General features: G+C 47.5%; 1 protein-coding gene across 1 annotated transcript in view; it reads left to right on the top strand.

Moving 5' to 3' along the window:
* EFHC1 (EF-hand domain (C-terminal) containing 1) overlaps positions 1 to 10266 on the top strand; it is a gene marked incomplete at its 5' end in the record, with an annotated part of 11328 nt that extends 1062 nt beyond the window's left edge. The window contains 9 exons of the mRNA XM_010140363.1: positions 309 to 596; positions 2359 to 2508; positions 3725 to 3917; positions 4244 to 4464; positions 5263 to 5403; positions 6560 to 6773; positions 7263 to 7410; positions 8219 to 8435; positions 10195 to 10266. Of these exons, the coding sequence (XP_010138665.1) occupies positions 309 to 596; positions 2359 to 2508; positions 3725 to 3917; positions 4244 to 4464; positions 5263 to 5403; positions 6560 to 6773; positions 7263 to 7410; positions 8219 to 8435; positions 10195 to 10266 (1644 nt within the window). The remainder of the gene's footprint in view (positions 1 to 308; positions 597 to 2358; positions 2509 to 3724; positions 3918 to 4243; positions 4465 to 5262; positions 5404 to 6559; positions 6774 to 7262; positions 7411 to 8218; positions 8436 to 10194) is intronic.
* Between the last annotated feature and the right edge of the window lie 3634 nt (positions 10267 to 13900).

Here is a 13900-nt window from a genome sequence, read left to right as displayed (position 1 = left end):
CTGATGGGGGTTATGTATGTCCGTAAACTACATCAAACGGCACCTGACAGTAGGTGAAATCATGGGTGTAGGGAAAAGGTTGGCTTTTTTACACCTGTCTCACATATCAAATTTCTAAAAGGCAGGTCATGGTGCCTCTGCTATCGGTCACAGATTAGGATACAGCTGGCTTTGGTGGTTTTATAGACTATAGTCCAGTAACTTTGCACCATCAAAGCAAATTACAAGCAAATTATTCATCTTCCTAGACGAATCGTGATGTTCAAATTGTTTTTTTCTTTCTCCCTTTATATTTGTCCATTTGGCAGATCTTGAAGTTTGATGCCTATTTCCAGGAAGATGTTCCTTTCTCCGCAGAAGAGCATTACCGGATCCGCCAAGTGACAATCTATTATTATTTGGAAGATGACAGCCTGTTCGTCGTAGAACCCGTTGTGCCCAACTCTGGTCTTCCTCAAGGCAAACTTATCAGACGCCACCGTGTGCCCAAGAATGACCGTGGAGATCATTACCACTGGAAGGATCTGAATCGGGGCATGGACATCACCATGTACGGCAGGACGTACCGCATCGTCGACTGTGACCAGTTCACACAGGTACAGAGAACCCTGACATGGATAATCTGGGGGGTTACAGGCAGAGAGACCTGGTAGAATCCAGTAGTCTGCATCCATAGCTTCTTGCTTTCTGTGGAGAATTCTTTCTTCACATCAACAAGAAGTTCAAGGTATATTTGCTGAGGGCACGTGAATTGCTCAGTATTTTTATCCCAGGGCTGCTGGATTTCCGTGCTTTGTCCTCAGAAATGCTTGTACCAGTACAAATTCTAAGCTTATATCTGTGTGAACAGAATTGGTCCAAGCTCATTTCTGTACATACACCAGTTTAACTGCTTGGAGCCCAGGTGAAACATGGTGCATATGTGAGAGGGAAATGAGTGATCCTAATGCTTTCCTCTGTTAAGAACAGGGGAAGGGAATGCAGCCAGTAACTCTGCACCCATCTATGGCCAAGCCAGAAGAGCAGTCATGGTCCGTGGGCTGAGAATCGTGATTAGCTGACCTTTCTCAGAAAGCTTACTCATTGCCCGCTTTTCTATTTCTGGCTATTTTTGTACCAGTAAATGAGATACTAACAATCCAATAACAAGTAATAATGGATACCAGTATGCTGGTATCCAGTATAATCTCGGCCCTGGTCAACTCCTGTTCTTCCAAGGAATTCCCAGGAGCAGTCCAGGAGTTTCAGTGCTGCAGGGACCATTCCCAATAGGTGAGTTACATGCAGCCAACCCATCCTGGAGGCTGAGGGGGTTTGGAGGGGGGCTGTACCTCACCAGTTAGCCTCAGCACCCGGGAATGTTCCCAAGCATGTGTGATATATTGGTATATATGTGGCTGTGGAGAACAGGTGGGGCAGCTCTGCTGGAACTGGATGACTATTAAAGTCAGCTCACATCAGATGAAGAGCCAGTTCTCATGTAGATGTTGGTTGGTAAATGGAAAACGTGAAGTGAGCTACGTGACTCTACATCTCAAGGCCATTAGTCTATTTATCATTAACTGGCATCCTCCTGACCAGAAAACAGTGAATCTGAAACTGTGAACCCGCTTCATGAGTCTCCAAGGTGCTCTCAGGTGCCTGCTGAAGATATTTGCGTAGATGCTTCCTGTGCTGCATGTTTTTACGGGCCACTTTCCAAGGCCAAAAAGGGAAGGAACACTTTGACTTCAGAGGTTGTTTTGGGTGGCTGACGTGAGTACACAAGTAACACTCTAAAGTTTGTTGATGCATCCAAGGTAAGCAAAAAAAAAAAATCTCTTTATAAACAATCAAATTGCTCTTCTTCTGTGGGAAAAGTCCTCCTGAAAGATGGCCTGAAGCTGCCATTCTGGCACATAGCCTCGTGGCCCAAAGGTGAGCCTACTGTGGATAACACTAACTTCCACTCTCTGACATACTAGGAAGACCTTGATCTCTTGCAAATTCTGACTGACTACATACATGGTTATGCACTAATTTAATCTTTTTCATTTACATAAAAGAGACCAGCTGACAGTTATCCTCAATTTAAAGCCTTAAGGCCATGGAAAACTGTGCTCAAGTAAAACTGGAGTTAGGATGTTAAGGACAGGCCTGTCCTGAGTAAATACAGGGCAAGCAAAGCTAAGAAGCAGCTTAAAGAGAAGCATCTTGGTCATCTTCTCCTCTATTTGCTATTGGAGTAGAACTAATACTCCTGCAGCCTGTTGGTCTGTGAGGAAGGAACTGGCAGCATTCTGACAAGACTCATCTCAGCCCATCTGTAATCTCTAGTTACCTTCATGGCAGCATTAATACCTCAAATGGCCTTCCTAGGTGTTCCTGGAGAGCCAAGGAATTGAAATGAACCCTCCAGAGAAAATGGTGCTTGATCCATACACAGAACTGCGTCGGATGCCAACGCGCCGGTACATCACACCACCTGACTTCGACCAACGCAAACAGTTCCTGACTTATGACAAGCAGGTGAGGAGCTGGTAGGGATTACCCATGTCACAGACTATATGTGTGACCAAAACCTGAGAGCTGCAAATGTCTTTACTCATTCTAACCAATCTCAGTCCACTGAACAGACTCCAGATCTGCTTCTTTCTTGGCTTCACTGAGAATTTTATGTTTTTGCTGGGCTTTGTGCCTTGTAAACAGCTTCTCTGGATTGCAGAGCCTGTGCTCTAGATCATTCTTTCTCTCTTGCCTTCAGTTGGGACGTGCACACCGTTGACTAACACTCTTCTCCCTGCTCCTCTGGACCTTCTTCTTTTCATCTAGCAACAACATAAGAAACCCTATAGGCTACATCTAGAAATAAACCAGGGCCAGGACACAACCTGAGTTCTTCACCTTGTCCCTGGGCATCTGTCAATCAGTTCCTGGCCATCAGCTAGGTGTTAGCACAGGCCAGGATCATATCCAGTTGCCATTTTAGATATGGTTCCTCTGCTTGGAGGGAGCAGACAGTTTTGCTGTGGTCCATGCCTGCCATTTACTGCCACTTTACCCTTAGTGACTCAAGTCTGTGCTGGGCCAGCTCTGCCTGCAATGGCTACTGGGCTGCCTGTCTGGGAGGGGAGCTGTGCCTCGGGGAACTCTGGAGCATTGCAGTGGGAGGAGTTTGATTTCTGTGGCATTAAAAGATGATTATTTCCACTAGGCAGAAATAAGATGTGGCCTGCAGTGAATACAGCCTCCTCAAGTCTCCCCTCTGCCTTCCTCACCGTAAGAGTGGTAGAGAATTGGCCACCAAACTGCTAAGAGGTTTAAGAGTCAAAATGAGGTTCTGTCTTGCTGTGTTAAGTTTCATTATAAAAAGCACTTCCCTTAAGACTATTTCCCTACTCATTCCTGGGCAGCTATTTCCTGCTGCTTTTTAATCACTTCCCCACCCCCCACCCCTTTTCCCTTATGCTTCCTGAACTAAATTTCTCGCTTTAGTATAAACTGTTCTCTCTCACTTGCCGCTGTCAAGGTAAGCCAGGCCCGTCCAGCTCTGAAGGCTGCTGCTGCCCTTCCCACTGCTGCCTCACTAGCCCGTACATCCCAGTGCCCACAGCACAAGGGCTTGCCTGTCCCTTACCTAGCAGAGAAGATTGGTTAGATGCCTCCAATTACCCAACCCACTTAATTTGGTCAAAGCATTGGTAATCCTAACCCATGTTTGTTTTCTCTTTTCTCCCCACCCTAGGTCCTTCGCTTCTATGCCATGTGGGATGACTCTGACAACATGTTTGGTGAGAAAAGGCCTTACATCATCCATTACTACTTGGCAGATGACACAGTGGAGGTTCGGGAAGTCTACAAGCAAAATGATGGTAGAGACCCGTTCCCAGTACTGATGAAACGCCAGCGCTTGCCCAAAACCTTTGTGGATGGGAAAAGTAAGTTTAGATTGGCCAGTCTGTCTGCCTTTGCCTGTGCTAAAGTGCTTTGCTGGGTAGATGCATATTTGGTGGCTCTGGCAGAGGTACACCAAGTCTGGAGAACTTTTACTGAGAACACTCCAAGTGTCATCAGATTTTGGCTAAAGAAAAGTTCTTGAAATAGTCACTAAATTCTTTATGTTTAAGGAAGTGGTGGCAGGACAGCAGCACCCACGGCTCCCTGAAGCTATTTACACAGCTTGCTTTTGTATCCCTTTTCAGTAGGAAATGTCAACATCTACCTGATTGATTGATTTTTTTCCCTTTTGCTCCCATGTCCTTAGAGACCTTCCCAAGCTGTGTGCTGGAGATCTCTGATCAGGAGGTCCTCGAGTGGTACACAGCTAAAGACTTTGCTGTCGGCAAATCCACCACCCTCCTTGGACGCACCTTCTTCATCTACGATTGCGATGAGTTCACACGGAACTTCTATCGTGACAAATTTGGCATCACAGACTTCCAGCCGGTGGAAATAAAGAAGAAACCACCTGAGGAAGTTCCACAGGTACTCCAGACAGTCTCTCAAAGGGAGGGAGGGAAGGAAGCAGTAGGTATAAGCTCTTACAGGTATAGGCTCAGCTTAGTAAGAACCCATACTAAACAAGTTCAGCTTAAAGAGATGAGCGAGTAACTTGAAAAAGATGAGGCAAGAATGGTCATAGTCAGGATAAAAATGGGAGTTCTCTGATAGTGTTGATCTCTAATACAGTAAAGGACAAAGCACATGCTGATAGTGATAGAAAGAACTCTGGTTATTACTCTAGAAAACTGAACAGTGCCGGGGTTTGGATTTGTCTGGGAAGCCAACCAGCACAGTCTGGCTGCACTCAGACTCCTGAACTCTCCCTCAACCTCCAAAACAGTATTGCTGAGTCCAAACTGCCAACTGGGGACGGCGACAGCCCTTGTTACCTCCCAGAGTGAGCCTAGGGATGGTTTGGAGTGTTAGCTGGCCTGCACCACAAACACGATGGGGAGTAGATTAACAGTGAAACCATAGAGATGATCGAGTTCCTGTGCACAGGGAGGCTTAGTTATTAGTGTAGCCATAGCCTCCTTATTCAGAGAAATTACCCAGCTTTCTGGCTTTCAGATTTTCTTTATTCCCCTAAATAGTTCTATAATTAAGGGGTCCAACACATGGCTGGCCTACTGGCGTCTCTGCTGGGCAGGAAGTCACAGCTATTGCTACCTGGTGGCAGAGGGTTTCTTTTCAAAGAGATGTGTTCTCATAAGCTGCCCTGCAAACATTGTCTTGTTCTTAGTCTCAGCTGTTTATGCTTAGTATCTCCTCTGGATGCAGGTGATTCCTCCCTACAATGGTTTTGGCATCCTCGAAGACTCCCTTCAGAACTGCTTTTCTCTGTTCCCAAAGCCTCCCTGGAAAGATGTAATTAAGATGTTAGAGAATGATCACAAGGTGCTGCGGTACCAGGTGGCTCTGGTAAGTGCTTGTCTTGATGGTACAAGACCAGTTCATGTTGTAGAGTCAGAAGGACGGGAGGAACAACCTGCTCAGCCAAAGCTGTTAGCAAATTCTCCTCTGTGCTGGTGGGAAAAGAGTTCCCCAGGCCAGCACTAGTGCCCCCTCAGGGGATGCTATTGGGTTATTGTGTGCGTGCTGTGACAATTAGTAGCACACAAAGGTAGAAAAAAAAAAAACAAGGCCGGAAAGTACAAAACAGACATGCTACAAAACCACAGCCATTTATGGAATAACTTCCACTGGCATTGGCACGTGACAGATGGCCCTAACTGGAACAACACTGAACTGGGCGCTGTGCCTCTGCTTGCCTCCACGTGCTGCCACGCGCGTGAGCTTGCTGCCTCTCCACTGTGAGCTCCCAGCACCTGCCCTTCCCCAGGCCAGTCCTGGCCTCAGAGCAGCCCACTGCCAGCGCAGGAGTGGTGCTTTCCACCCACCACAACAGCATTCAGGGCCTGCCCTTTGTGTCAGCTTTACGGTTGGTTTATGCAGAGAGCCTCTGGCACGTCCAGCAGCAGCGATGGCATTTCCTGTGTTGGCTGGTGCCTCCCCTCTCCAAAGACTCGGGATGAATAAGGGCTGATTCCTTTTCCCTGCTGTGCAGGAGTCCCTAAAGGCCACAGGGGACAAGTTCAGATCCACTTAGTTTTCAGCTAAGAAGTAAATCCACTGGTGTGTCAGGGGAGTGCCTTCCTGTGACTAAGAGCTGGGAGCAGCCCCAGCCTCTCTCGGACACTCACTATAATGAAAAATATCACTTTAACACTGAATTTAACTGCCAGCCTCTCTCTGTGATGAATCATTCCATATAGAATATTCCTTTCTCTCGGATTAGTCAGGCTGTGGAAACACTGACTATACTTGGTCTCTGCAGGCCGGGTTCTGTGTCTGTTGGCCTGACTGGAACAAGTAACCTTTGAAATCCAGATTCTTAATGCTATCTAGGGCTTGTTACGCAATGTCAGTCTATCTGTAGCTTTTGGCTTACATCAGCTAGGAAAAAAAGCTCTGAACTCTGGGTGCTTGTGAGTGGGTTACTAGGTACTCCTGGGCATCCCAGGAAACAAAAACCTGCTTCAAATGTTCTTTTCCAAAGCCACTGTCTTTCCTCTAGGAATCACCAAACCCTGAGGACAGAAAACGCCATTTCATCCTCTCTTATTTCCTCTCTGATGACATGATCAGCATCTATGAACGCCCAGTCTGCAACTCTGGCATCATCGGAGGCAAATACTTGGGAAAGACCAGAGTCGCCAAACCAGGCTCTACTACAGAGAATGTCAAGTACTACGAGCCCTCTGACTTCACCATCGGTTCTACAATTGAAGGTAAGGTCCAGCATGCACGGATCATACTCTCTGAGTGCTGGTTTTCATGCACCTTTCCTCACTTGAACAATCTGTTCCCATCACATCTGGGTTTCCAGATCACCAGCTGGTGTACATTGATATCCCTCTGTTACTGTCAATGTTTGGACCTTTGACATAAGCAGGACAAGAGCTAAGCTTCTTCTCCATAGAATGGTCTCAGTTCACATTTTGGGACCTGCCAAGATTCCCAGGGTTAAAGTTATGCCAGATGACTTCCAGTAGCAAAGGCCTCTCCTGTAAGGAAAATCTATCCTGTTAGGAAAGTAAACGTAATACTGAAATACTAGAAACTCTACAGTGCTAACAGGGGGTCATGGGGGCCTTTCCTCTCAGCAGTGCTTTTCTTGCAGCAAAACTTGTTCTGAGTGAGTGAAACTGTTCTTACTTCAAGGACTGAAACAAATAGCAGAGCAAGTAACACCGCTTTCTGTAATTCCTCTTCCCCAGTGTTTGGCCACAGGTTTGTTATCATTGATGCTGACGAGTATGTGCTTAATTATATGGAGAAGAATGCAGAGAGTTTCCCTGCGGCCACGCTGCAGTCCCTGAGGGAGCATTTTCGCCCACAGCAGGTGGTAAAGGAGGCTGCCAAGAGGTAGGCTTCAACGGATGGCATTGTGGAGCTAAGTAAGACTCAGGGATGCAGTTTTCAGCAGCCTCCATGGGCTGCAGCCTGCTGTCTAATGGCTGCTCAGCTGGTTATTGAGATACAAGAGCCTGTGTCTGGACCCATATAGAGGTGGTCAGGTGTCTACAACATAATGTTGTGGCTGCTGCTGAGCCAGAAACCTGCAGAACAGCTCTGGCTCAGGAACAGAGGCAGCTTCAGCTGAATGGACAGAGTCACCTTTTCCCAAAAGACAGCAGTTAGCTGTAACATGCTGCTAACAGCGTCTGCATGAGCCATGAGACAGCTGCAGGCTCAGCAGAGGGTTGGTGAAGTCTGGTTTTTTTCATTTGCTCTGGCTGTGCTTATCGGCCCATCAAAGCCTAGACCACATCCTCTTTTTGAGCCGTCTGGACCCGTTTTCGGTGACCCAGTTACAACCCTATCAGGTCACGACACCCTTTGGAGTCAGTTCAGGGTCTCTGGTTGAAATTAGACACACGCAGTTCCTAGGACTGTCTGGAGCACACAAGGAAATGCTCCTTGTCCCTGAGCACCTGCAGACAAAAGGTGCACAGAGGAAATGTCCTGCAAAGGGAAAACAATTTACCTAATACCCCAAGACCAAGAGTGAGCTTCATCTCCAAGACCAAGCTGAGATGGGCTTGCCATAAACACCAAGCACCCCAGAAGGCTGCTGGGTGTTGTCTGGCCAGCCATGGTGGGCAGCCAGCACACCAGTAAGGCTGGCACGAGTAGCTTTTACATGAAGTTCCATTCATCCTTTCTTCTACAGTGACATCCCCACGCCTGGGACCAGCAATCAGGAACTGGATGAGTTAATTGTGCAAGTTCAGGACGAGCTGAAGCTCCATAAGCACTTGAACAACAAGGACGTTCAGGAGGCCTTCCTTCAGTGTGACAAAGATGGCGCTGGCATCTTGGACAAAGAGAAATTTTTAGGCCTTTGTGACAGCCTGAGTGTGCCGACCAACACCAGTCTTCTTAACAAGGTCAGAAGGAAGGAGTGGTGTGTATGGAATTCTCCTCCTCTAGTTCTTCCAACAGAGCTCTTCTACAAACCAACCCCAGCCAGGCGAGACCGACAGGGGCTCTACCCTACGAAGGGGAACAGCTTCACAAAAAGGGCAAGAGGGTCCCAATTAAGAAAAGCCTCTGAGCTGTCGGGCTGAGCCTGTGTCTGTGAGGAGGAGATAATAATTGCTGTCCTCTAAGCAAAGGGAAGAAATGTCACCCAGATTGCCCCCCAAAATGAGCAGCCTGTTGTTTGGCTGTGCTGGTATGTGAAGCCTGGAAATGCCTGCTGGCTCTGGTCTGAGGAGAGCAGAGGAGGTTGTGTATCATGGTAGAGATCAGGTGTAGGCTACAGCAGAGCTACCGAGTGTCTGTCATGACCTAAGCTCATCTACTCCTCTCTTGAGTAGAGATGACACCGGGGTGCTTAGGAAATGAGCCTTAGGAAAGCTGAGATGCACTCTGGATTTAACAGCAACTGAACTGAGGATTTGAGAACTAAATATTATTTAAAAAAACCCAACAAAATAGAATCATAACTACCTTGGTTAACCCAACTAAAACACGGTCTTGCTAGACACTGTGAGCAAACTCAGAGCTTAGAGAAATCTAGAAACCAGAGAGAGGATTTCCCTCGCTAAAAGCACCCCATTTTCTAAATCAGCCAACCATGAGTGTCACAGCCATGGTTAGAAAGGTGCCCAGGCAGGGTGTTTATGGTGTTTATGTCTCTCAGTGTGCACTGAATAAAGGCCTTTGAGCAGCACCCAGGGCATTGCTGTACTGGGGTTCACTGGAGACCATGCTGCCCTGAGGAATTTATACTGTGGTGACAGTCCTTCCTGCCTCCACTCCCAGAGTGGGAGTCAAAGTGCCCAAGAGCATGTGGGGATCCTGGGACAACTGAGGCTCAACCCTCGTGTCTGAATCCCCACCTAGAACCTATACGCTAAAAACATCCCTCTTCTCTCTTGAAATCCTAGTAAGCGTGCCCAGAGCCCTCCAAAGTGTGGTGGTGCTATAAATTAAACATATGGCAGCTGGTTAACTGCTGTCTGGGTTGGAGAGGAACACAGCTGTCAGTCACACCAGAGCAACCCCAGGAAACCTGTCTCCAGGCGACAAAGGGAAGAAGAATCCTTTCAAGGAACTGTGATATTAGACCTTTTCCATCTCCCGGGGTGTCAGAGAGAGATTAGTTATGCAATTAAAGAAACAAAAGCCCTCTTTCTTCCCCTTAAGCACACAAAGGCTACAGCTCTGTAACACAATGCAGGGTCAGGCACCGACACCAGAACTGGCTCATTAGTATGAGCTCAATTATCTGTGTCTCCATGCCATGTGCACACACCAAAGTGACACCAGTGAACAGACCCTGTTCCGATATGCTGTCCCCATCCCACTTCTGGCAGGGACTGCTGAGAGATTTGCCGTGGCCTATGTCAGTCTGTGGCCACTCTCGATTTTTTATGGGTCGATTGCTGCTGTAGTGATGCTCAGAGGCAATCAGGATCAAACTAAAACACTTGAACTCTTCTCCTTGCATAGATTAGTGTCATCTATGAGCACCCAAGGTCACCCATGATTCAGGACTATGAAGGTGGTAGGATCTTCCACATAGGGGACTAAAATGTGCTCTGTCACAAGGAGTACTCTGGGCACTCTCCCCTAAAAAAACACCCCAAATTTGCAGTTTCTTCCAACTCTTTATGTTGTGTGTTGTTTTTTTCCCCCCAGCTGATTGACCTGTGTTCCTGTGGAGAAGACAAGATAAACTACCGTGACTTCCTTCGAGCCTTCCCCTTGTGATCTTCCCCCAGAAGCTGAGGAACAAGATCAGTAAAATTCTTTGCTGAGTTGACTTTAAGTCATCGTACTTTGAAAAGGACACTGCACTCTCCACTCTTGCTTCACTCACTCTCCCCCTTCCCCTCTCACTAAAGCCAACTAATTTCACCCTCATTTTGTTAACTTTGTTTTCCTTCCTAACCTCTCCCTGCCCTTTTAGCTGCCACCAAATCCAACCTCGCCTCTGCTGGGTATTGAAATGAAACTTGCATGAGAAAAAAAACTCGGGAGAACCAAAGCCAGGTTCTCCTGTTGGTGTCTCAGCTTGTTCATGCAGAGCAGCAAGGCTCGCTAGAGCGGGTGATAACCACTCTACATTTCTCTTAAGAGTTGAAAGGAGCCTTTCACCTTCACAAACCACAATAAACTCCCATTTTCTACTTGGAATGTCAGCAGGTTGTGCATGGCTGCTACAGATGTTAATAAAACTGCTTTAAATAGAAGTATCTCATGGCTGGAATATCTCAGGATTAAAGTGAGGGGAAAAAACCCACAAAATTGTGATTCAGTTGGAGTGGTGAGTTTAGCTCTCACACAGCTATGGAGAGCGCAGGGGTCTGTACACAAATCTGCTGACAGCAGCTTTGCAGTCTTTAACAAAAGGTTGGGAGGATGGTTTTAGGCCTGAGATAGTATCTAAATCCGTCTTACGTAACCTGTCATCTTACCAGACAGGTCCAATGAAACAAGAAAACAAGGAGTTGGCAGAGCAAGAGTGTTGTGACACTTGTGTTTCACTTAGAGTCATGTTGCTCATCTCTCCGTGACGGTAAATGTGGCAGGGACCTTCTCAGCCCAAAAGACACTTGCCAGGTACTGCTGTTGAGCACATAGGAACGGCAGCAGAGAAGAAAATGCTTACTGAGATCAGCTTTTGTGCTATGGATTCCCACTTACCCTCAGAGAGCCAAGAACCTCCCCATGACGACACCCTCCTGGCTCCCCTGGTTCAGGAAGGTCACCACTCCTTCCTTCTGAGCTCATTTCGTGCTGCTGCTCACTCAGACCAAGAACCGCTACCGCTCTCTCTGGTCCACCTTGGACTTCAGAGCATGGCTTGGCGTTGCATGAGGTGCCTTCCAAGCAGCAGCTGACAAAGGCCAACGTCTAAATGCCACCTTAATCAGCTTTTGCAGAGACTGAGAACTTCCAGATGAAATTACTGGAGCTGCAAGCTGTAGAAAAGAGAGTCAGAGATGGTTTTCTGCACACTCTATGAAACTGTAACTAATATTGAGCCAAATCCTGCAGCCAGAGCAAGGCCAGCTGCAGAAACTATACAGTTACGCTCACCATAAAGTATGTACCTAAACCACATCAGATAAATCATATCCTACAAGCGCCCTTATCCTCCGCTCCCAACGATGACGGCAGCCACAACGGACCAACTGCAAAGAGGCCATGTGAGCTGTAGACATAGGGAACACGAGAAGAAGCAGCCCAGGACACGAAATGCTGCACCAAAGGGAACAGACTAGTGTGGTACGGCAGAAGAGAGTGACAAGTACAACCCATGGCAGCTTGCTTTGGAATCATGATACAGCACCAGCGGACGGCTGCGACGGAAGAATCTACGCCTTTTATTTATTTATTTCAGAAAAATACTTCTGTTGAGTTTATCACAAAAGTCATTGAACAACAAACAACAACAAATAAAATCCGTACAAAAACTTTTAAGTGACAGGAAGGATGAAACAAACAGGATAAAATACAGAGACTCTTACTTCCCCCCCACCCCACTCCTCCAAAATTAGGAATTTTGCACTAAACCATAAATATGGAAAACCAGAAATTTTCTTCGAGTTCCTTTGCTAGAGTTTGGTCCACTGAGTTCAACATATTCAAGAAAAACTACGTGCCTCTGCCTGGCTTGTACAACAACTGCTTTTCCCCACCACCAGCAAAACCAACTCCACAGCCCCGAGGCAAAGTATCAAACTTCACCTGCCAAACCATCTATTCTACACTCCTGACATGTCCCAAAAGGCTGGAAATCAAACCCCATCAAGTCCGTCTAGTGCTGATGCAAGTCGGGGTGTCCACCTATCCAGACTTCATCTAAGGCAAGAGACAGAGGCTGCTGTGAAGCCCCATGCGCTGCAGCAAAGGCAGGGTAGCTACAGGCTTCAAAAGACACTTGTTCTTCCCTCCAACAAGGAAACCTACCAAAACCACATTTTAAAATGGTGAGTTAAGGGGAAGGGGACCTGTGGGGGAACTGGAACTTGTCTTCTTTACTACTAACCCAAACATGGTGAGTAGGAAGAAAGAATCCTAAACAAACAAATAAAACACAACTGTAATGCCCCATGAGAGTCACTCAAAAATCATACGTGAAATGCTACATCTGTTCTTCCACCAGCCCTTTCTCTTCCCAAGCCCATTCCCAAGACAAAAAGAGAGAACTGCTGCTGGTATGTCACAGCTCTTCTAGGCTCGGGCAGGAAAACACTTCACACCAAAAGTCACCGACTACTCAATCCCCAACCTTCTTGGGTTGGATAATGGACACAGACTCAAGCCCACAGGGAGGGTGTAGGCAATAGCGTCACCCTGAAAGTAGACTTGCAGTTCTGCATGGCCTCTAACACCTACTGCATTGTGGTGGACAAAAGCTCCTGCCTGAGGTTGGATATTCCTTGCAGAAGACACAGGACTTGACTAGATGGGGCATGAGAAGAGCATCCGCTCAAGGAAAGTGAGCTTGCGGCATCTTTGTACTCAGGGCAGTCAAGGGAAGGCTGACCACAAAGGGCTTGCGATGAAAATACTCCACTGGGGAGAAGAAAAAGCTCTTTGGGCTGAAGAGAAGGCTCGGTCTGCTGGGAAATGACAAGGACATAGAAGCAGTTACTGCGGGTTCGCAGCCGAGCGATGGTGCTGGCGCTAGAAGACAGGGACAGATGCAGCCCATGGCAGCCTCTTCAAAGGAGGGTGGATCACAGCCCTCTGGGGTGACAGCGCATGTTGCCTTAAGCAAAGGCTCAGCTCAGAAAAACCCCAAACCCCAGGGTCCTGTTTGGGTACAACAGAAGAAGGAGGAGGACTTCTGAGGACTAAATACAGGGGAGGGCCAAAAAAGCCCCATCATCTCTAACTTAAAAAACACAAAATCACACATGGAAAAGCTTCCAAAACAAACTGTCCCTTTTACTATCAAAAGAAAACAAACCCCACATAGATGTAGCACGTTGTACGGACAGTGTGAAGAGGGAGGGTGTTCAGCTACTGCTACAGGACACAGACCAAGCGCACGAGAGGCTACGTAAGGCACTTGGGATATGAAGCGTAACGGGCTGCAGGACTGGCCGAGTGGAAAAGCTGCTTGAAGCCAAGCGGGCGGGAGGAGGAACCGTTCAGCAGCCCATTTTCGGGGGGACAGTATGTGTTACCTGTTCACAGGAGTCGATACCTCCACTACTGCGAGGCACCGGCTTCACAGAAAGGACCGGCTGAGGCTCTGCGGAGATGCTGGCCAGCGGTCGCTTGCAGGGGGCACATGGCTGTGGATGGCTGGGGATGGGAAGCAGCAGGAGAAAGGAACAACCTCTCACACTAGACTTTTTCCACATCCTCCCAAACATAAAGCTCTTTC

Source organism: Buceros rhinoceros, unplaced genomic scaffold, assembly GCF_000710305.1.
Source record: "Buceros rhinoceros silvestris isolate BGI_N320 unplaced genomic scaffold, ASM71030v1 scaffold27307, whole genome shotgun sequence".
Classification (NCBI taxonomy): domain Eukaryota; kingdom Metazoa; phylum Chordata; class Aves; order Bucerotiformes; family Bucerotidae; genus Buceros; species Buceros rhinoceros.
Note: the sequence above shows the minus strand (reverse complement) of the source record. Positions and strands in the feature narration are given on the sequence as shown.